The 22,281-nt window shown below is 37.2% G+C and overlaps 9 protein-coding genes across 9 annotated transcripts; 3 read left to right on the plus strand and 6 right to left on the minus strand.

The window, feature by feature from the left end:
• Nucleotides 1-589: 589 nt before the first annotated feature.
• Nucleotides 590-1,569, plus strand: RO3G_01038 (uncharacterized protein; the record flags this gene model as incomplete). Its single annotated transcript, XM_067655629.1, has 3 exons — nucleotides 590-707; nucleotides 801-1,162; nucleotides 1,216-1,569. The coding sequence occupies 3 exons, from the start codon at nucleotides 590-592 to the stop codon at nucleotides 1,567-1,569; spliced, it is 834 nt and encodes a 277-aa protein (XP_067511730.1).
• Nucleotides 1,570-2,632: 1,063 nt separating this feature from the next.
• Nucleotides 2,633-3,002, minus strand: RO3G_01039 (uncharacterized protein; the record flags this gene model as incomplete). Its single annotated transcript, XM_067655630.1, has 3 exons — nucleotides 2,633-2,771; nucleotides 2,842-2,920; nucleotides 2,996-3,002. The coding sequence occupies 3 exons, from the start codon at nucleotides 3,000-3,002 to the stop codon at nucleotides 2,633-2,635; spliced, it is 225 nt and encodes a 74-aa protein (XP_067511731.1).
• A 3,007-nt stretch (nucleotides 3,003-6,009) lies between these two features.
• On the minus strand, nucleotides 6,010-6,927 carry RO3G_01040 (uncharacterized protein; the record flags this gene model as incomplete). The annotated part of the gene is made up of 1 exon (XM_067655631.1): nucleotides 6,010-6,927. One exon carries the CDS (start codon nucleotides 6,925-6,927, stop codon nucleotides 6,010-6,012), a length of 918 nt encoding a protein of 305 aa, XP_067511732.1.
• Nucleotides 6,928-7,812: 885 nt separating this feature from the next.
• On the plus strand, nucleotides 7,813-9,355 carry RO3G_01041 (uncharacterized protein; the record flags this gene model as incomplete). Its single annotated transcript, XM_067655632.1, has 2 exons — nucleotides 7,813-7,850; nucleotides 7,909-9,355. 2 exons carry the CDS (start codon nucleotides 7,813-7,815, stop codon nucleotides 9,353-9,355), a joined length of 1,485 nt encoding a protein of 494 aa, XP_067511733.1.
• Nucleotides 9,356-10,195: 840 nt separating this feature from the next.
• On the minus strand, nucleotides 10,196-11,422 carry RO3G_01042 (uncharacterized protein; the record flags this gene model as incomplete). Its single annotated transcript, XM_067655633.1, has 3 exons — nucleotides 10,196-10,951; nucleotides 11,010-11,352; nucleotides 11,406-11,422. 3 exons carry the CDS (start codon nucleotides 11,420-11,422, stop codon nucleotides 10,196-10,198), a joined length of 1,116 nt encoding a protein of 371 aa, XP_067511734.1.
• A 2,279-nt stretch (nucleotides 11,423-13,701) lies between these two features.
• RO3G_01043 (uncharacterized protein) lies at nucleotides 13,702-14,564 on the plus strand (the record flags this gene model as incomplete). The annotated part of the gene is made up of 5 exons (XM_067655634.1): nucleotides 13,702-13,797; nucleotides 13,850-14,077; nucleotides 14,142-14,194; nucleotides 14,252-14,354; nucleotides 14,406-14,564. The coding sequence occupies 5 exons, from the start codon at nucleotides 13,702-13,704 to the stop codon at nucleotides 14,562-14,564; spliced, it is 639 nt and encodes a 212-aa protein (XP_067511735.1).
• Nucleotides 14,565-14,760: 196 nt separating this feature from the next.
• RO3G_01044 (uncharacterized protein) lies at nucleotides 14,761-17,202 on the minus strand (the record flags this gene model as incomplete). The annotated part of the gene is made up of 5 exons (XM_067655635.1): nucleotides 14,761-15,258; nucleotides 15,319-15,684; nucleotides 15,735-16,341; nucleotides 16,455-16,777; nucleotides 16,843-17,202. The coding sequence occupies 5 exons, from the start codon at nucleotides 17,200-17,202 to the stop codon at nucleotides 14,761-14,763; spliced, it is 2,154 nt and encodes a 717-aa protein (XP_067511736.1).
• A 632-nt stretch (nucleotides 17,203-17,834) lies between these two features.
• Nucleotides 17,835-19,461, minus strand: RO3G_01045 (uncharacterized protein; the record flags this gene model as incomplete). The annotated part of the gene is made up of 5 exons (XM_067655636.1): nucleotides 17,835-18,125; nucleotides 18,238-18,507; nucleotides 18,574-18,786; nucleotides 18,845-19,088; nucleotides 19,253-19,461. 5 exons carry the CDS (start codon nucleotides 19,459-19,461, stop codon nucleotides 17,835-17,837), a joined length of 1,227 nt encoding a protein of 408 aa, XP_067511737.1.
• A 549-nt stretch (nucleotides 19,462-20,010) lies between these two features.
• Nucleotides 20,011-21,345, minus strand: RO3G_01046 (uncharacterized protein; the record flags this gene model as incomplete). Its single annotated transcript, XM_067655637.1, has 3 exons — nucleotides 20,011-20,522; nucleotides 20,653-20,748; nucleotides 20,916-21,345. The coding sequence occupies 3 exons, from the start codon at nucleotides 21,343-21,345 to the stop codon at nucleotides 20,011-20,013; spliced, it is 1,038 nt and encodes a 345-aa protein (XP_067511738.1).
• Nucleotides 21,346-22,281: the final 936 nt, after the last annotated feature.

The following is a 22,281-nucleotide window of genomic DNA, read 5'->3' on the forward strand; positions in this document are numbered from 1 at the left end:
TTATACATTATCTTGCATATCAGTTTACGAAAAAAGTATATCGCGAATAGAGCCATAATTGTGAAAGACATGGGTTTCGAAACTATTAAAGGATATTGCTTCCACTCTTTGACAGATAATGAGGAAAAAGAGAAGGATGATAACGAACAGAGACAACAAGAAAAGACGAAACAAAATAAATGGAAACAGATTGTGTGTACACATTTTTTAAAGACTGTATACAAGAAAATCCTGTGTTGTATTATTGAATAATCCTAAAGTTCAACTTGCCGTACATGCGTTTGCTTCATTTCATATTTAAAAAGAACATTGTATTTTTGATAAAAAGAAGCATGTATTGAGTCCATGATAAGAGACCAAATTAGATAAAAAGGCAAAGTATATAAAGAGACCTTTTTCTTTTGTAGTTTATCCTTTTTTTTCTTTTCTTTGCTTACCTTCAATGTCTAGCAAATTATTAACAGTAATACCAGCCATTAAAAGAACTGCTTCAACATGCATACCCAAGCCTGCTCTAGTCAAGCCACATTCAAAATGTTTACCCCTATTTGATTTCTTTGCAGCAACCAAGCCAAAAGTATCCTATATAATGGGACATGGAGCAGCAGGATTTGCCAAAGAGAGACATTTGATGCCTTCTATTCCAATGCATTCTTCACATATTCAAGTAGGAGAGGACGCATACTTTAGACGATCTGATGCGATAGGTGTAGCCGATGGCATTGGAAGTTGAGCAAATGTGGCCGGTAATAGAATGAACGGTTGGTTTATTTCATTATTTTTAATATTTACTTGTACAGGGGCCAATTCAGCGTTATATTCAAGTCGATTGATGCACTATGCCAACTTGGAAATGGATCGATTTGAAGATATAGAAGATCCCTATTTCTTTCAATACAACGACACAAGCCCTTTAGACGTCTTACAGAGAAGTTATGAACAAAGTTTAAATGAAATCAAAAAGTTAAAAGCATTGGGATCCACCACGGCTTGTATTGCGGTCTTGCGCCATGATGAACTGCGAGTGGCTAATATCGGAGATTGCGGTATATCCATCATTCGCAATTTAGATTATATCTTTCGAAGTGAAGAACAACAGCACGCTTTTAATTTCCCTTATCAACTTGGTATATCATCCAAAGATAAACCTCAAGATGCACAGGTAAATAGCAATATCTCTCTTATATTCTCTTATCATTTATCTCCCTTCCACAGCTGTTTTCAATAAAAGTAGAAAAAGGAGACATTATTATAATGGCAACTGATGGACTTTATGATAATTTGTTTGATTATGATATCCTAGAACTTGTAAAAAAACATATTCAAACCATCACAATTCCAGCTACTGAAGATCGACCTGCGCGTGTATCTAACCTCCAACCACAGATTCTGGCGGACACTTTGGCAAATAAAGCAAAAGAAGTGAGTGAGATGAATAATGTTGACACGCCATTTCAAAAACGTGCCATGGAAGAAGGATTATTGTTAGAAGGAGGAAAAGCAGATGATATCAGCGTCATTGTTGCTGTTGTAAAAGACTGTGAAGATTCTCCTGATCGTCGTTTATAAATTGATCAAGCTTCATTATTTATAGAGAAAGAAATAACAAATGGTATTTTTTTTTATCTTTAAAAGACCTTTTTGCAACATCACAAGCAATTAAAGTTGATATCAAAATAATTTTACAGTGAAAACAGAGAATATAGTATCAATGGGTCGGGATTTTTTTTTCCCATTCACGTTCTTCCAATTTATAACTTGACAAAAGAACAAAATGAGTGTTATTTTTCTTTCAAAAGTATAACCTGCCATTCTGTAGCGAAGAAATAATGAATTAAAACTCACGAATCGAAAAGCATGGGCTCAAGAAATGAGTAAAACGGATATAAACTTTCTTGAGAATTGTGTTTTTATAGACAAATCAAGATTTGGCATCAACATAAGACCGCCCAGGAGGTTGATCAGAGAAAAAGAGGTTATAGATGTGTGCTTATCTTCCTCTCTACTTCTCTCCGAACTCAATCCAATTGCAAATGTTTGGTCCGTAGTCAAAAACAGGGTCAAACGAAGCACATTCAACGACATTAGTAATTTAATCACAAGAATGATGAAAGCTTGCAACTTCGTTCCTCCTAGCCATCTCAGAGCGTTTGTTCGACATTCTGTAAATACTTTTAAACAGTGTAAAAGAAATGAACCTATTTGAATACTTTGCTATTAAAAAAAATAATGAAGGGTTAATCCAATTTAACCAATACTCTGAACATGACTGAGGGTACCAGCCTTTGATCATGCATGGTCTCTCATCACTTAAGAATGAGAGTCAGCCTTGTCGATACAAAACATAATACCAGTTGCTTTTCACCAACTGATGATATCAAAAAGCAAATTTAAGATCAGAAGTTGGATACGAAAGCATCATGTATGATTAACAATCGATTATTTTAGAAATTAAGTATTCTTTATTACAATGATATAATATACAAAGAATTGTAGACAAAAGTTAAGAGATGGGGAAAAAAAGTATATACAACATAAATATTAAAGGAAAGGTAATAATCAATACAAACATATATATACAAGCATATCAAAAGAATGGATAGGACAAGTAGGAAAAGTAGTTGCATTGGGCTTAGTTTGAACGATTGACTGCTTTGATGCGACAACGGAACAACTGAAGAGTCTTGTCATCTTTTAGGAGTCGCCTTCTGGGAATCATCTCCACACGATGGCCTTTGTCAATAACAATTTCTTTGACGCACTTGTGCTTACTACAGGGAAATATTAACGACAAATGATAAGATACGATTAAGATAAATTTATTCATTTATTTTACCTCACAAATGATCGCAAGTCCTCCAAATTGGCAGTAAGCCAGCATAGTCAATTGCTGCTAAGTGCACCATCCTTGTCTCCGAGGCTAAGTATAGCAACAAATTTTACATAAAGCCGATTAATATTTCATGAAAAAAAATAATATTTATAATTTGGTTACCTTCCATGGTGCCATCACATTTGAGTGATTCTATAAATTTGGAAGCTTGCGCATTTCTGTCTCTTTTTTCGAATTCAGTATCTGAATTCGAAAAAGGCGAAACGAATACTTTGCCACAAAGCAGCTTTGTCTTGAGCTTTGTGATCCTTGAGGTCAGTAGGCGATGACGGGCGCTATCATCCTCCTTTGTAATGGACTTTCTGGCATAGCCCACGATCGTCCATTTCTCGGCATCCACATGAGCAAACGCCCTATACGAATTGACATTCTTCATGTTGTCAATAACAGTTTCTAAAATAAAAAATAGTGTTAGACGATAAATGTGAACTTGATTACTTGTAGACCTCTCAATTCGAAAAAACTTCAATCATGTAATTTAAAGACGAAGTGAAGCATTTTTGTCAAACTTCAACACCTTATTTGATTTGGTTATCAAGTTTTTTTTTTTTTTTCGAATTTGAGAGAGATTTGCCAAATTATAATGCATACTTCTGTATTGACTCCTGAAGAGGTACATGTACCCTACCTCTAGAATGGGCACTATCCGCTTGTTGTCTTTTTAACTGGCCCCAAGTTCCATCATTTGCTATCCACTTGGCTAGCTGTTTGGAGTTTCACGCATCTCCAAATTCATTAATTTCATCCTTTAAAGATTCCAAGTGCCTTCGTTGGTGAAAAAGGCCTGTTCATACTTTTCGTTATCTTCAGGGTCTTTCAGTACAAGGAGAGCCCTCATTACATCGAGGATATACTCTTTTGTGATGTCAATTAAAATAAAAGTTTTTTCATATAAGAACCTGAACAGATGTGTTTAATATTTGCCTCTGTATTCATCGGTTGACTCTAGTTTAAAAGAAGTGAATAATTGTTGTTAAATACAAAATTTATTTCATTTGATTCTGCCAATTCATTTACCGGAAGACAACATCTAATTATTGCTTTATAACCACAGCTTTAAAAAAAGAAAAGGTTAAATTAGAATAAAAGAAGTTTTTATGATTTATGCATCTCTTGATACTACTTATTCAAGGACCGAACGGTGGAGTGTCATCATATGGCATGTATTTAAAAGGGGTTCTTTTGCTGCAAAATAGCACCGGTCACCAACAGTCCCATTGCACTTGACTCATTAGTATAAGAAGATGTTAGGCCAAAAGAATATATCTTCCATCTTGACAACTTTCTATTTTCTTTAGTAGGCATCCTATTTAGAACTAAACAGGAAGCTTGACCTTTTGTTAATTTCTTGGACATTTTTATAAACAGGATATTTGTAGTTTTTAAACTTTTTTTAGGTATTTTAGAAGTATATGTTTAATTGTTTCAAATATTTATACGGTTCTTAAATTTTTTATTTCTCTTACATTATTGAGCAAAAGAACCAGTCAAGAATACTATCAAACTATTGTGATCTTTCCAAGATCGTGAAAACCAAACAAGTCAGAAGCTATAGAACTTTTTAGATGGAAGAAAGATGTCCTTTATTAAATGTTGTCCTTTGTGTTTATTTATATATTCTTGAGATGCAGAATAATCGGGACCTCTTTTGGCTTGAGTTTTGGGTTGGGATCAATGATTTAAAGGTTCGCTTGCACATTCTATATTTGGAAGGTCTATCCATTGGGTCATCTCTAAGGAAAACATACAATTATGAAGAGTATTGTGGTGATTTTGATGAATAAAGTAAATGATGTATCAATTGAGTATCCATTTTCATATTGATTCTTTTGGTGTTCTTTTCTGTCTGGTGTGCTGACACGTTGGGTGAACAATGCGCCCAGAGATCGTCTTCTTGATGTGTCCTGTGAGGGAAGAAAATAATAGGTAAGAAAAATAATGTCCGCCAATTGTGCCTTCCATTCATTCAATTCCCGATGCGGTGAAGCTGATATTTTCCTTTCCTCTTATTTTCTTTTACATTTTCTTCAATAACGTCCGTTAGAGTTATCCAACCACACCGAAAAGCATACCATTAGGATCGCCATGAAAAGGAGCATCGTCTGAATACAAAATAAGCTTTTAAAAATCAAAAAGGAATCAAAAGCGACTCCCGATCAAAATACGTCTTTATCATCATACGGATGGAATGACGGCGCCCGCATGAAGTAAAGTAGGCAGATTGTCGTGACATAAACCTGTATTTTTTTTTTTTTTGCCTTCGCAACAGCGTTGATGACAAACCATTATTCTACTAAATTAAAGGCTCTGTTTTTATAGACCATGTCAATTGCACTGTGGAAATCATTTATTGTAATATAAGCTACAAAGTATTCCTAGAGAATGCCTGCTTAAGGCTGATATGGCTGCTATATCTGATGAACATTCCCGCAGCTCTACCCTTTTCATAGCATGAAGCCCAATTGAACCTTCGAGCTAATTGGACTCTCTCGTCAGTTACAAATGTTAGATCGCCACTTGGTTTCTCAGGAGTTGTTGCTCTGATTGGGATAACACTAGGAGATTTTGTGTAAAGTTGTTGTAGAACAGTAACTGATTGTAGTTGACATTAATAAATATAAGTCTTAATACAAGATGATAATTAAAATAAAATAAAATATAAGTTTATTTAAATAAGATCATACAATCAATTCCAATTAAATATATTCTTTTAGAATATGTATTGTACTCATGGGAGTTCTTTGATAAGAAGAAGTATCAACTAAAATAACAAAATCCAATCCAATGTCAGGAATATTGCTAATCTTTCACATAATTGAAATAACATTATTTAAATCAGTGAGGAATTCCCAGAATAAAAGATAATCTATGACAGACATACAAAAGAATAAATGAAAAGTTTTCATAATCATAATTAGAGATGACACTTGCTAAAGTATCTGAAGATTAGAAGAATGCTTACAATAAAAGATATCAAGCCACTCACTCAATAAGATATAAATACCTGCCTTCTATTAGAATAATTTTTACTTTAACTTAAACTGAAATAAAGATCAATCTCAAAAAGTACCAAACTGTTTCTTTATTTTTGTTTCTACCTTTTTTCTCAATTACTATTACCATTGTATAACAAAAAGTTGCCGACGTTTGAATTGTCTAGCGAAATCGATTCCATCTTCCGCGTACTGACGAAGTCTTTTTCTGGCCTCCTCAGAGCAATCTTTTTCGTACTTGAGAATTTTTGCGAACTGACTGGCCATAGCATCACAGAATGATTCGTTGCGTCGGGTCAAATCGTCAGTCGTGTCTTTGCCAAAGGAGAAAACATTCAGGGCTGTCTTGTAGATGTCTTGAATAGTCGGGACATCATATTTATCAAGCATCATTATGTTCTTCTCTTGAAGGATAAGAACATATGCCAATGCAATCATCGGATCAATCGGTGAGCTGTCAATACGTTTCGCAATGAAATCCACAGTGTATACTTGAACTTGCTTCGCCCATGACTGGCAAGGATGCGTGTAAAATGAATTGCCGTCCGATTTGTCAAATGCAAAATCACGAAACTCCTTGCTCGAGAAACCATCAATGCTGATCACTACTAATACAGGCAATGCCCTGACATCATCAAAGATGTTCAAGCAGTACCGAGTGACTCGAGCGACAAATGCATGATTCACCTTGTTCTGTATTTCAACGATCACAGGCGCAAGATCGCGTGCAAATTCCTTGAGTGGGAAATATATCATATCAGCTCGTCGACCATCATGTTCATTAGCACCGACAGAGTATGCGTCTCCTGTGATTCCATTACCAATGACTGCAGTAATGATAATGTTCTTAATACATTGATATCGGAATGAATTCTTGCTGAATAAATCAGAACCAGGTCGAAGAGGTAGTATCATTGACAGGATATCAAATTCATCCTCGGTTATGGTCGTGTCAGCGATTTGCTGCTGATTGTCGTTAGAAGAAGATGAAGAATTGTCGTCTTTGTTCACTTGTCCATAGTCAGCAGAATCCTTCTCCATGTTATTGCAAATGTTGTTGCGAAGGCAAAAAAAAAAAAATACAGGTTTATGTCACGACAATCTGCCTACTTTACTTCATGCGGGCGCCGTCATTCCATCCGTATGATGATAAAGACGTATTTTGATCGGGAGTCGCTTTTGATTCCTTTTTGATTTTTAAAAGCTTATTTTGTATTCAGACGATGCTCCTTTTCATGGCGATCCTAATGGTATGCTTTTCGGTGTGGTTGGATAACTCTAACGGACGTTATTGAAGAAAATGTAAAAGAAAATAAGAGGAAAGGAAAATATCAGCTTCACCGCATCGGGAATTGAATGAATGGAAGGCACAATTGGCGGACATTATTTTTCTTACCTATTATTTTCTTCCCTCACAGGACACATCAAGAAGACGATCTCTGGGCGCATTGTTCACCCAACGTGTCAGCACACCAGACAGAAAAGAACACCAAAAGAATCAATATGAAAATGGATACTCAATTGATACATCATTTACTTTATTCATCAAAATCACCACAATACTCTTCATAGTTGTACATTTTCCCCAGTTACCTTGTATTAATATGTTATTTCAAAGTATCTATTGTTGTAATGTAATAAAAAGTAATCTTTCTTCCCGCTAAATTTAATTTTGGCTACCGAACATTTTATTTTGCACGTTCAAGCAATTGAAGTCAAGAACTAGTTTAATTGTTGATCTTATTGTTATTGTACATTAATAGTCTTTTACAGTCTTCTATTAATTGGTTTCTGTTATAACTTCACTGTATAGCGAAACTAAACATAACATACAAATTAGCAACTGTCGCCAGCTTCAAGGCAAAAATACACTATTGATCGTCCTTTCTCGTGGTTTTGGCATAACCTCCTCAATCGAAAGCCTTGATGTCAGTCTCATTAACAGCAATTTCCGTGCAACAGCGGTAACAGCAGTCGTGAAGGCAACAACCATTCAGCCTAACCCCTTGACACTCAAAATAGCGGTGTTGATAAGGAACGTGAGACACCCGAAAGCAATTCTAATCGTAATTCCATTACTGGCAATAATCAACAAATCACCGTCGTACTGACCAAGAAAGAATGCCCGTTTTGCGACAAAACATACGGTTCTTTTCAGAAGACACGACAACACGTTTGTCGATATCATAACAAGGAGGTAGGGCCGCGTAGTGCAAACTGGCACAGTATCTTTGGTGATATCGCTGTGCATGCCTACAATCACAAGAATCTCAACAGATACAAAAAAGCTGGCGCGATGATTGTTGTGAAATTCGCATGCATTTCATGTCGAAATGTGTTTGACCGAAAATCGGATCTCGCAAAACATGTTGATAGTGTGCACGTGATCAAAAAGACTTCTATTGAACAATTATCTTCAGCTGGCAATAATTGGATGGTGCAAGGTCAAGATTTTTCCTTGAAATTCAACCTGTTTCGACGAATGTGCCAAGAGAAAGCAGCAGCAGCAACAATGTTTACTATTGAAGACTCATTCAACGAGCTTTTATCCTTATCCGGTGTCCTTGTCCTGCAAAAAAGATGCAATTACCACAGTTTGCCAACTCAGATCTTTCCTCCCGAACTGCTACAGGCCATGCGTGCAGATATGATCAACAAGTGTCAACGTAACTCTTTCGATCCTCAACTCTTTTTACGACTCAAACGCATAATTCAGCAATACGTGGATGACGAAATGGATGAAACACGCACAAAAATTGAACTACTGACTATTTGCGAGCAAGGGAACGAGTACGAGCAGAGCGCGATCAACGCAGAGACAGCCCTGATCCCATTTCTCTACGATTGTAATATGAAGCCGATGTCCGAGATGCATTTAACCGCCAGCTACATTCATCCATTTGTACACGGTCTGCTGTCTTCTAAAATGCCAACAAAAGTGGCACATTGCGCAAATATGATTGCCGATGAGCTCCCTGATACTAACAACCGACCTGACTACAAGATATATATATATTCGCCCGGTTATGAATACCAATTCACCAATGTATATGGTGAAGTGAAGCCCAATGCAACCATATCTCCAACGTTGCTTGTAAATGATTTTTACCGTCTTGGGATCTTCTGCAAGGACGCAATCGATAAGTTCAATTTGGAGCAAATCTTGGCGTTTCAAGCTGTCGGTAGTTGCATAACCTTTTTCGTCATGACCTTAGCATATCCCCAACTGTATACCTTTACTGAATTGATAAGATTCCACATTCCAACCAAAAAAGCCGACTTTTTGGAAATGATTGGATACTTGGATAATTTGATTTTCATCTCCAGCATACACAAAAATTACTGTGCTCGCTCGACCGCCAAACTGTCTCATCTTGCGTGCCCAACATTGTCTTGGGCATACTTTGAAAGTTTGAAACACAACCTTGCGCCACGAAAGCGCCCCTTTGCATTGACGCTTGAGAGATAGATGTCTCTTTTACTTCCTTTTTTTTTTTCCGTTAAACCACATGTATTTGTCTTCGGTTCCCCACACTCAAATAAACTTTACTCTTGACAAAAAAAGGGGGGGGGAAAAAGACAAAAACTGGCCAATTTGATTTAGTTTAGGAGAATACGGAGATAGGTATACATATGAATATATTTTTTTTATATCAGTTAAACTATAGATAGAAGCATTATCCATATTAAGGTAATATCCTTTCAATTCTGGATACTTGTCCATTTCATTAAGAATAACCTTTAAAAAGCTCAAATGGTGCTCCGTCACTGTTCCTGCGTTATAAGCATTAGCCTCACATTCAAGCTTTCTCTTTGATACACTTTGAAACTCTTAAAGTAACGTTAATTAAGCCAGTGGCAGGTATCAAAATGGGTAACTATTGCATAAGCTTTGGCTATTTGAGCCTTACATTTGGTGAGACTGACTTTTTATTTTGGCAAATAAAGAATTAGCATTTAGCTAATTGTCTTTTTCAACGTCAGCCAATCTTTTCCTGAAGTTGGCGAATGATTTCCAAAAGTGTATTTTTATCTTAATTGGTGCTCAATCGGAGTATTGTTTTGTACACTAAAGAAAAAAAGGAAACATACAAAACATGCAAGAACTGTTGGAAACAATGGATTATTCAATTCAAATAAAATGTGTGTCTACTTTATCAATTTTTTTTATTTGTGGAAATGTAAAATGCACAACACGGTAATGAACTAAATGGGATTGTTTATACACAAGAGTATATATTTTTTTTTCCATGAAAGAGGGAGAAGGGGTTATATGTATAAAAATTGAAGGGAGTGTGTTGCTTTGCTCTTAAGCAGTACCGGCAAGTTCATTCTTACCAATAATATGAACCTTGAAACCAATTTCACGAAGTTGAGCGGCATCAAGCAACAAACGACCATCAAATAAGAAAGCGGGCTTGTTCATGTTTTCATAAATCTTCTTATAGTCAAGCACATCAGATTTAAATTCATCCCACTCAGTCACGATAACAACAGCATCGGCACCCTTGGCAGCTTCATAAGCATCGGCGCAGATGGTGATTTGCTTATCTAATTGCTTACGGTTATCAACAACACCGGGTTCTGAAAGGTCCATGTAGATTTGTTCGTGTTCAACCTTGGGATCATAGATAGCAACTTGAGCATTTTCTTGAATGAAGTCCTTGATCAAAGTGATAGCAGCAGATTCACGAGTGTCACCAGTATCCTTCTTGAAGGCAAAACCTAAAACAGCAATTCGCTTGTTGGTGATTGTGTTGAAGAGGGTGGAGATAATCTTTCTAACAAAACGCTTCTTTTGGTATTCGTTCATAATTACGACTTGGTGCCAGTAATCAGCAACTTCAGGAAGGTTCAATTGGTGTGACAAGTAAACCAAGTTGAGAATATCCTTTTGGAAACAAGATCCACCAAAACCAACAGAGGCCTTCAAGAACTTGGAACCCAAACGGCTATCTCTACCACAAGCACGGGCAACTTCATCCACATCAGCACCAGTAGCTTCACAGATAGCAGAAAGGGCATTGACAGAAGAAATACGTTGAGCCAGCATAGCATTAGCAGCCTAATAATAATCAATAAGATACTTTTTCTCCTTTTTTTTTCCTTTTGTTACAACTTACCAATTTAGAAAGTTCAGAAGACCAAAGGTTAGTGGTAATGACACGATCCTTGGGGACCCAGTTGGTATAAACTTCAACCAAAGCTTCTTGAGCTTTGATACCTTCAGAAGTTTGAAGAGCACCAATCAAGACACGATCGGGTTCAAGAAGATCTCTGATAGCAGTACCTTCTGCCAAGAATTCGGGATTAGACAAGATATCAAAACGAATGCCTTCAGTAGAGTTAGCTTCCAAGATGGTACGCATGCTTTGAGCAGTACGACAGGGAACAGTAGACTTTTCGACGACAATCTTGGAGCTCTTGGCTACTTGAGCAATACGACGAGTAGCGCCTTCAATGTAGCTGTATATAAATAGTGAGCATACAATTGCAGATCATAAACAATAAACACTTACGCAAGATCAGCAGCCATACCAGCACCCAAACCAGACTTCTTGGTAGGTGTGTTAACAGAGACAAAGATTAAATCAGCTTCTTGAATGGCGCCATCAACATCAGTTGTGAAGAACAAGTTTTTACCACGACGGTCAAAGACAACTTCTTCTAATCCGGGCTCATAGATAGGAAGCTTTTCAGAGTTCCAGGCGTCGATACGAGCTTGGTTCAAGTCAACAATGGTCACTTTGATGTGATGACATTTATAAGCAATGACGGCACAAGTAGGACCACCTAATTACGTGTAAGTCATCTCTCTCTTTTTTACGTGTTTATTTTTCTAATAAGCTTACCAACATAACCAGCACCAATACAACAGATATTCTTGACGGCAACCATATTTTTATTTTTTATTTTTAGAAAGAAGAAGAAGAAAAAGAAACAGAAACCAAAGCTAGCTTTATTGGCTGGGTTGTTATATTAATTTAGTTTCGGCGATTAAAATAAAAAATAAACTTGGTTTTGACGATCTTTTTTTCCCTTCTTCAATACAGAATGAAACTTAGCCAAGTACACACGTGTTAATCAATTACTATCTACCAATCAAACATGACTCGTGTACATCACTATTCTCTCCCCTTATTTCTTATAAAAAGCTGTATATATTTTTGGCTAATAAACTATTTTTAAAGTTTTGTATAATTCTTACTACAACTAAACTAGTCATGTATTACAGTCTTCTTCTTTTTGAGTTTCATAGCCTGATTTTTTTTTCTCCAAGTATAATCACCTTATAGAAAAAAAGAAAACCCGTTCCTGTATATCGGAATCTGGCTTTACTTACGTAAGGCTTGTAGAAAAAAAAAAAAAAAAAGCGTATACATTTCAAACTCAAATATTATTCTGTTCTGTTTGGCTGATACGCCCTTTTATTTATTTGATGTACTTGATGCGTATCTACTCAACAAACAATTCAGCATATAAAAATGATCCTCATTTAACAAAGAACAAGACAGATTAGTTCCTCTCTTTAGTTTCTGGTTCGGGTGTGACAATAGCGTGAGGTCTTGTTTCCTTAAATGATGTGTTTAATAAGCCTCGACACTACCTTGAATGAGTCTCGGCTTCTGCTCCTCTTTTCTGAGGGGGGGGGGAAATAAGGAAATCGTGCAATCGCAGTAAACACTAACTTTAATTTTTTTTTTTCGTTTGTATTATAAACTCTTTAAGGTCGGGTAAAAGCGTATAAAAGAAATAGTTTATTAAATTACATCTCACAGGTTGATATATCGAATTCGGAATCACAGTGATACAATGATTTCAAAGATCAAGAGAAGAGAGAGAGAGAGGAGGGGAAGAGAAAGGGCTTTGTTTATAGCATGGCTTTTACATACCAAGCTATTCATTGATGATCAGTGACCTTATCTTTGCGGTTCTTGATTCAATAAAACATCGACCTGACATCACAAAGATTAAAATAGTGACAATAAAAAATAAATAAAGCACAAAGAAATTTTTATTTTCAGCCAGTCAAAAAAAAAAGGCCTTTTATTTATTCACAAGTGTCACAGTCTTCACGTTCAAATAGACAAGCTTATTTTCTATCAGCCTATCCGCTTCCAGTTTTAATCTTTGAGAATACAGTGGACAATCAAGTACCATGGTATGCATCTCTCCATATTCTCCTGTAGGACTCACATTTCGATTTGTCCGAAGAATTGTTTGCAGCAGTGTCGGTGTCAAGCGTTCTCCCACAAACTCATCTTGTGCTATCCTGTTCAGGTCAATACAAGACACCACGACCTCAAACTGACACAGATCTTTTATTATCTCCCCCTCCGCCTGTCCCCAAAGCGGTCTGATCAATTGAACGCCAGTACCTTCTACAGCACGTTCCATAAAGTTACTGCAGACGGGTTTGATATCGCCCGTCACTAATCCATCAATGCCATAAGTTATCTTTAACTTTCGAATCTCATCTTGATAACTTTGAAGGTAATCAGGTCCGTGAATGGTACAGATTGTATGAGGTAAACCAAGCGCTTTGGCTTGTTGCTGAATGATATTTAACGCATGTGCTTTAAATGACCTTTCCGGAGGACTAAAGGTGACAAGAACAGCTATTTTTGCGCCTTGCTGATGAACACGATGTAAAGCAAGCGTACAGTCCTTGCCTCCTGTAAATGAAATGGCTACGGTTGACATGCAAAAAAAAAAAAAAGATGAAAAAGCAAAAAAGTGGCTTTTCGTAGAGTAAAAGGGTCCAGGAACCAGACCTATTTCCTTTTTCTATTTTTTTTTTATATTAAAAAAAACATGGATGAAATTTGTCAAGATGATCAGTGGTTCGAACAAGCATTTGTTTATATGAATGAACACGATATCCCTTTATCCAACGATAAAAAATTACACGTAAAATTAACTTTATAGCTTCAGAAGACTTGTTACTTATACACCCAAAAAGTTTTATGGTCTTTTTAAGCAAGCAACCATTGGAGACATCAACAAACCAAAACCGGGATTATTTGAATTTGTAGCTAGAGCCAAGTGGGATGCTTGGAATAGCTGCAAAGGGCTCAGCTTTAGAGAAGCGAGAAACAGATATATTGAAAGTGTAGAGGCATTAAAAGTGGGTTGGTCTCGACAAGGACAATATGAATATATACCTTCTCCAGAAGAACTTAAAAAGCAGGTGTGTGCATTGTCTATTTTATAAACACATTTGTTGAGCATTCTATACTCATTCCCACAAAAAGGAACTTGGTGGACTAGGAAATGCTGTCAGTTCTATGGCCTTTGAAGAAGAAGAGTAAGAGAAGGGAAAAAAAAGTCATGCATTGAGGAGATATAAAGACGTTTTATTTAGAGAATCAGACGATATATTTGGCTATGCTCGAGGAAACAATTTAAAAAAGTTAGCAACCGCACTGGAAGAGAACAAGGACTTGATTAATACAAAAGACGAAGATGTAAAAGAAAAGAGGTTAAAGAGAGTCATAATCTCATTGTTCTGTTGATAGGGTTTATCTGTACTTCATTATGCAGCAGACAGAGGGCACTTTGAAATTGCAAAATATTTAATTGAAACTGGGGCAGATTTAAATGTGAAAACCGAGGATGGAGAGACACCTTTACACTTGGGTAAGATAAATCAACTTTTTTTAAATCATTTAACCTAAATACAATAGCATGCATATCCGAGCAATTACAAGTAGCCAATCTGTTAATCGAAAAGGGTTGTGATCAACAATTGAAAGACGCAGAAGGAAAGACAGCATTTGAACAAGCGGATGAATGTTTTGTTGGTCAATTGAGTATATAAAAAAAAGGGGGGTCTATTTTTATTTTTGTTGTTATTATTATTACAAGAAATGATTATGCACCAAAATGAGCCTTGTAGAATGAAGGTGGCAAGTTTTCCAAAACACTGAATTTAGGACGTTCAATCATAACCATTTGGTCCTTATTAATAAATCCACAATATAAAATTTGTTGATATTGATACGAGATGGGGAATGCTAATCCATCTTCTTTTTTCGTTAGCGGTGTCTCTTCTTGCTTTCTTTTACCCAATTTGCTTGACACTGGCTTGTGTTCCACATCAGCAAGACACATATAGGCACTACCGTATAATATCATCTTGTTCTCATTGGCTGGGTTATAAGCTACACCTCGAATACGATCTCTTTGTTCTAAAAGTCGACAGTTGGACATGTCTTGATGTGCACTTGACCAATTTGTAAGCTTTTTGTGTTCGACATCATAAATGTAAAATGCGTTAGTTGCCAAGGCAATCAAAAGCTCATTGGGTCTAAATTGATTGAAGGACAATGCTGTATGAGGTGTAGTGCCTTGTGGAAGTTTAAGATGATGCTATACAATTGTGTGAATAAACCATCATTTCATTGTACACATCTAGTTGTGATAGTTTACCTTAAAATTGTCTAAATTGAATACGTGAATACGATTATCATCATCTCCAGTCACCAACCACTGTCCATCTGAACTGATATCAATAGATACAACAGTGGCTACTGCATGATCGTCAGAGCTATTTCCATCACTGTCCAATCCTCTATGATGGCCAAATTCACATAATACGTGATATGTGTCTACTGACCAGTTGGTAAGGTTAACTAAAAGAATACGAGATTCAACTGTCACAATGATCAATTTATCTGATCCAGGAGTAAATCGAACATGATGAGCACCAGCAGCAGCACCTTGTTCATTTAAATATGTATTCAACTCTCTTTCAAATGCACGCTGTTTCTTGATTTCTAACTTTCCTGTTTCGGTCTATGAGAAACAATTAATTTCTTGATATAATCCTCTTGAACAAAACTTACATTTTGATTCACTCTAAATAGTCTCACTTGTTCTACGTCAGCTACTGCAATCCATTGGGCATTTTCCGATAAAGCACTTGAAGTAATGTTACAGTCTGGCTTTAACTTGACTTCCAAAGCCAGTTGATGAGGTTGAACCATCTCAGGTAATGCAGGTGTTTTTGACTTGAAATCCAAATTCTGTGCTTTACCCAATCTCCAGACAGAGATCGAGTTGAAGAAGGAAGCCATGACAAGCTGATGAGATTTAGATAGGGAAACAATGTATTTTTCGGGGAAAGGAGGCAATCTGTTTTGGATGAGTTTGGGGAATTCTGCGGCTGGACAAGCAACAAGCTCAACATCAACACCACCTGACACAATTGAGTTGATATGTGGTCTCTCGTCTAATGCAAGAGCTCGAATGTCATGCCAGTGGTATCTACGGCTACCCACATTCATCCACTGAGTTACATGGTCTTCCTTTATCTTCTTTGTCGTGCGTCTGAAAGTAGTAATCTTACGATCCACACCAGCTGTGAATGCTTGCTTACCATCTTTGGATACTGCAATACACAATATATCGGCTCCGTGCGCTTTCATACTTTGCTTCACAGTACCCAACTTGCTATCCCAAAATGTCACAGCACCTCTTGAATCACCTGAAATGATTGTATTTCCCCTATTTTTTTTTTTTGACATTCATTAAAGGAACATAAGAGTGAATTGTTTCAAACTTACATGACAGCAGCCACTGCCCAAACCAAAGTTTGTTCTTTTGGATTCTTGTCTACCGTCATACGATGAATTGTTCTTCCAGTTGCAGGGTTCCAGGTACGAATAGCAGAATCCGAACCACCAGAGACAATGTATTCATCATTAGGTGCCCATGCTACTGATAAAACGCGTCCCTTTTGTGGTTCAAAGCTGCGCAAATATTCAAGACGGCCATCTGCAATATCAAACATACGAATACATCCATCTTCGCAACCTGCTGCCAGTTGAGTGCCTTTGCTGTTGACAGCCAAACACCACACTGCACCACCATTCGAGTCACATGATTTCTGTAAGCAAAACATAAGCACATTGCACTTTTTCATAAAGCAATTATTATTATTATTATTTTTACCTTGATAGTCATTGTAGTTGTATCCCATTCTGTGATGTAAGGATTTAATCCTGATGCGAAAAGTCGAGGAGGTTGTTCCAACAACTGTTCTAATTCCTTTTCTAATTCTTCTGGTGTACTATCTTCGTCTATGTCTGTCAATACTGATTGATGAGCCCAGACAAGACTTTCAACTGATAGATCTTGACCACCTGGGAGTGTCTTTTCAAGTCTGTATCTATAAGAAGGATCCCAGATTTCAATATTGCCATTAGCTCGACCAACTGCAAGTCTGGTTTTTTTGACAGTTGAAGGTGTAAAATCGAGTGCGTTGATGGCTGCTGGTTGGTATTCAACAAAGCGACAACGGTGAACTTCCATAATAATTGTGTATATGTAGACAGGAAAATAAAGTAAAAAAAAAAAAAATCTTGTCAAAAGGAAGAAATTGTGACTGTCTGAAGACTGCTTTGAAACCAAAGAAAATTTTCGTTATCCCGACAGATTCAAATTCAGACATAGTTAGACAGGTTCAAGGTGGAGATGTAAGACATATACTACCAACTTCAATTCTTGCCACTGATTTAATAGTATTTAAACATAGAAGCTAAATCTTCGGTGGAGCTTTCTATAAGTGTTCAAAATTAAACTATTAGAAACCAAAAAAGCACGTAAAGAATATCTTCATAATTTTTTGCCTTCTTAATGATGAATATAATCCTTTAAAACACCGTACAGTTATACAAAGTTTGAAATCTATGCACGAATAAATCTAAATGACCAACGATAAATGCTAGTCACTGGGAAAAAATGAAAAAAAAAAAATGAAAACACTTAGAAAAAAACATTAAAATATTCTACTTGATACTTGAGAGATGAAATTTTTGAAATTTTATTTTAATAACATTATATAAAAAAAATCGTTATCTTTGTCTACGAGGAAGAGAAGCAGAGCTCTCATCAACATCACTGATGTTGGCAACAGATCTCTTCATGACGTCTTCCATTTTACTTCACGTATGCATACGCATACCAGACTTGATCTTGCTCATTTTCTGCTGATAGATGCCGTTGAACGAGTTGTGATATTTCTGAATATTTTCAAGATATTCAGCAAGACGAAGGTTTTCTGCTTCATCAATATCGCAGCTGTCTTCAACATCTGGCAAGTCATCAGAAAGTGGCTCAACCAAGGAAAAGCACAAAGAGAAAGGAATTTGTGTAATTCGACTTGTCAAGAAGATATGCTTGCAAATCTTAGCAGTATCTGGACAGGAACAAGCACTAATGCAACTGTCAGCTACCTTTACAATATATTTACTATCGCTGGTAAAGGAATCGCACGAAAAGTTTTAATAACAAAAAGAGTTACTGCTTAATATACTAGTATGATATGCCAGATACTACAATACTTACGTCCTCATCTATTTTTTCTATCATTGAACAAGCAATATCAAAATTAATTTCATACGCTTTTGCTCTCTTCTTCTCTTCAAAAGCGGCCAACTTTGCATCTTGAAAACCATAGTATGTTCTAATGCTATCTTGGCGATAATCTACAAGAATAACTTTGGTTAAAAGATATAGCATGTGATCTACTCTCAAGTTTCTACTACGGCCCAAGTAAAATGACTTGATCTGATTGTGGTAAGATTCAATCAGGTTATTTGTATGAAATGAAGCTTCCTAAATAATTGCAATATCTTGTTAAAAAAGCACCGAAATATGCTGTGAACAATATAACAAACTTACTTGAGACCATGCTTGGCTCCAGTTTTGCTTCTTTGGGACCCATAGCTTGTTGAAGTAATCAACAAAAGAGGTGTATTCTTTGTACTTGATATTGAACAAGCTAACAGAAAGATCAAATTCTTCGCACGATTTAGCATACATCATACTGTTTAAACTTGCACGTACAGCAGAACGTACGTTCTCTGACTGCTTAGTAGCTTTGTCCACTTTGATCTATAGTTTTACAGCATTAGCAAATACAGTACTTACAAAACTAGAAAGTATCACTTACGTCTTTCTTGATATGAGTCTCCCATGCACGTTTGATATGCCAATGGCAAAGCAAGACCTGAACTGCATCACCGAAGACACTACGAATAGCACCAATCTCTGTTGGGCTGCAATCGATCATGATCTTCTTTACCTTCAAAGTGAAGGTAGACTTCAACCAAGTCAGCCATTGCTCCAATGTGGATAGCACTTCACGATCTGTAATGAAAAAGCAGACCGGAACACCCTTGTTGGTAATAGGGCTTCTAACAACAATGGTAAAGAGATAGCTATTCTCAGCGGGGTTGTTCAAGGACTTGCAGGCCTTGTGTGTTGAATCAATACACCACTCTTCTGCTTCTTCGAGGAACTACAAAAATATCAGTCTTTTAATTAGTATTATTCTCGGCTGTGAATAACTAGGGCATACCTTTTTTTTTGCCAAGGGGAAACCCAAGATAACAGAAAGGGACCATTCTCATGGAAACGAAGCAACGAAAAGAATCCTTCTTGCTTAAGTGCATCGACACAAAGCTTGATACTTTCCTTGTCGTTACTATGCTTTCTAGTCAAATGTGCAATGCGTGCATCAATCAAGTTCTTGACATCTTTGTACTTTACAAATAATGCAGCAGGCATAGCACCGAAACGAGTATTGTTCTCAAGCTAAAAGCAAAGTATTTAGACTACATTAATTTAAGGTATCTTCTTAGAGGAGCTTGTTGTTTGATCGAACGTTTGATGTCCCGAAGTTTTCTCAACGGCAAAGCTGCTGTCATCGTCTTGGTATTCAATAAGAAGCCTAGATGTTCCAGTTGTTGGGTGGGAGCCAATACCGATTTCTTGAAGTTGATGAGCCAACCGAGATCTTGGAGAAGAGATACCACCATTTGCGCTTGTTGAATAGCCAGTTGCTTACTGTCCGCCAGTAAGAGCCAATCGTCCAAGTATGCAGAAATCCTGATACCTTGAGAGCGTAAGTGTTCCAAAATGGGCCTGCAAACTTTCGTGAAGACATAAGGACTGGAAGACAAACCGAAGGCAGTCGTACGGTACTGATAGACTTGATCCTTCCATTTGAAACGTAAGTAATGCCGTGAGTCTTGGTGAAGTTCTATATGAAGGAAAGCATCGGATAAATAGATGGATACAAGATAGTCTTTCGGTTTGATCATTTGTGATACTTCCCTAATAGTTTCCATTTTGAAGTGGGGAGCTTCCACGTACTGGTTCAGTTGCTTGTGATTGAAGACGGGACGTACGCCACCATTCTTTTTTGGGATGACGAACATCGAGCTGTAGAAGCTTGGGATATCCTGGACCTGTTGAGTTGATACTGTTTCGATTGCTGATTTCTGTAACATCTCTTGAATAGTTTGATCGATAAGAAGTGATTGTTCGTTTGAAAAGGGAATGATTGGAGTGGGTTTTGTAGTGACTGGTGGTGGAGTGTGAAAGAGGATTTTGTAACCGTGTTTGATTATGGTGTTGACGAATGAGTTTGTTGAAATTTTGATCCATTGTATATAGTACTTGCTGAGTCGACCTCCAACTTTGTCTGTGGTTGTCGTTGTTGATTTTGAGAGCGTGTCGTTTATTGGCGAAAAGGGTTGTTGGATTTCTTGCTGTTGCTGCTGGTGGTGTGGCTGTTGTTGCTGTTTGGTCGAAAACTGTTGTTGTTGTGGTTGTTGTTGTTGGTGCTGTAATTGTTGAAGTTGTTGAAGTTGCCGGTGCTGTTGTTGTTGTAACCACCCTGCTGCGAGGGTGGACCTGATCGAAAAAACTGCTAATCAGGAGCGTTGGAGAGCGAGTTAGTAATATCAGAATTACCATTCGGGAAGCGATGACGTGGGCGACGATTAATAGTTGCCTCACGCGTAGCCTTTCTTGCGGCAGTTTGCTGAATTAAAGTTTGTTGGAATTCATCTAAGGGAAGGGTGTAATTAACTTCTGAATTAGATTTGATCGAGAAAGAAGGATTGACAGCACGGAGGGCAATATTGGTACGATTTTGCGTCATGGTTGAACAGACGTGGAGTAAGAGCTTACGAATATCCCGCAGTATGGTACAATAACGCTCGAGGTTGGGTTACCCGATTCCGAGGAAACAAGTTCATGACTGAGAATGTCCAACGGGCGAAATACGTCAGACAAGAGATATTGTAACTGCTTCAAGGAGTTGTCTTCATAACGTTGGCCTTTGTTCATTAAACATTCAGAAGTGGGGATTGTAGCCGGGGCCTTGTAGTCCAGATGGGCAATGGGAGGGTAGGATTCGATAATTGCTTTACGCTCAGAGTCCGAAAGTACTGGAGACGTATGGAGAAGAGTGTGCAAATTCATCAGCTCAGTGAGCGCAGTAGAAGGAGACCAATCGTAATGGGGGCGAGTACCCATAGAATGTAATGGGAGGGGATCAGTGTCATCCGCTGACTGCATAGAAGAAGTTGCACAGTTGAACTGTTCCTGTAAGGCAGCAAGCTGTTGTTGCATCAAGTGAAATTGTTTTTCGATAGAGGACATGAGAAGATATACCAAGTGTTGTGTAAGTTTTGTTCGTATATGAGCTGGTAATGACCGAGCGAAAAGAAGAATGATCTTATAGAAATATAAAATTTTATTCTATATACATCATAAAAACTCGCTCAAATAAAAGTTCAAGAAGATTCTAGCATAATAACATTTCCTATTTTGTTCTGATGGTCTCACAAAATTCTTACAAGATTTTGATCGACCTAAAATCTCTCATTTTCTCTCAGTTTTTCTCTCAGTTTTTCTCTCAGTTTTTCTCTCATTTTTTCTCTCAGTTTCTCTCTCATTTTCTCTCAGTTTCTCTCTCAGTTTCTCTCACTTTTTTTTTCTCTCTCATTTTCTCTCAGTTTTTCTCTCAGTTTTTCTCTCAGTTTCTCTCTCACTTTTTCTCTCATCGAGAGAAAATAAAAATAATGGCATTCCTTTGCCACATTTGTAAAACTGAATTTCCTTTAACGTGCCACCAAGCTTAAATCTGAAAAATTTTAATTCTAGGTCGAAAGAAATTTCTCGAAAGAATTTCTTGAGACCGTCAGAACAAAATAGGAAATGTTATTCAATGCTTTAAAGCACTCCGAGATCATCCGGCTCTACAAGCTCGTCCAGCCAATTCAAATCTCTTCGTCAAGTCCAACAATGTGCATCAGCCATTATCTGCGTCGACTATATCTACGTGGTTACATCGTGAATTTATCTCTCCGTGCACCAATGAATCTGGGGTCTCTATTCGGTCTTTGGCTTCCTCTCGAGCATTGGATCTGGGTATTCCACAGGAAAGCATTGTGGCTCTTGGCAACTGGGCTTCATCGGATACCTTTGTTCGTCATTACCAGAGAAATCAAATGGCACAGGTTGATTTTACATCTATGGTTCTGTCAAGTCAAGACGAATTTTTTGATGCTTCTGACTCCTTTTAGACTCTGGATC

The sequence above is a fragment of the Rhizopus delemar genome, genomic scaffold, assembly GCF_000149305.1.
Source record: "Rhizopus delemar RA 99-880 supercont3.1 genomic scaffold, whole genome shotgun sequence".
NCBI classification, from domain to species: domain Eukaryota; kingdom Fungi; phylum Mucoromycota; class Mucoromycetes; order Mucorales; family Rhizopodaceae; genus Rhizopus; species Rhizopus delemar.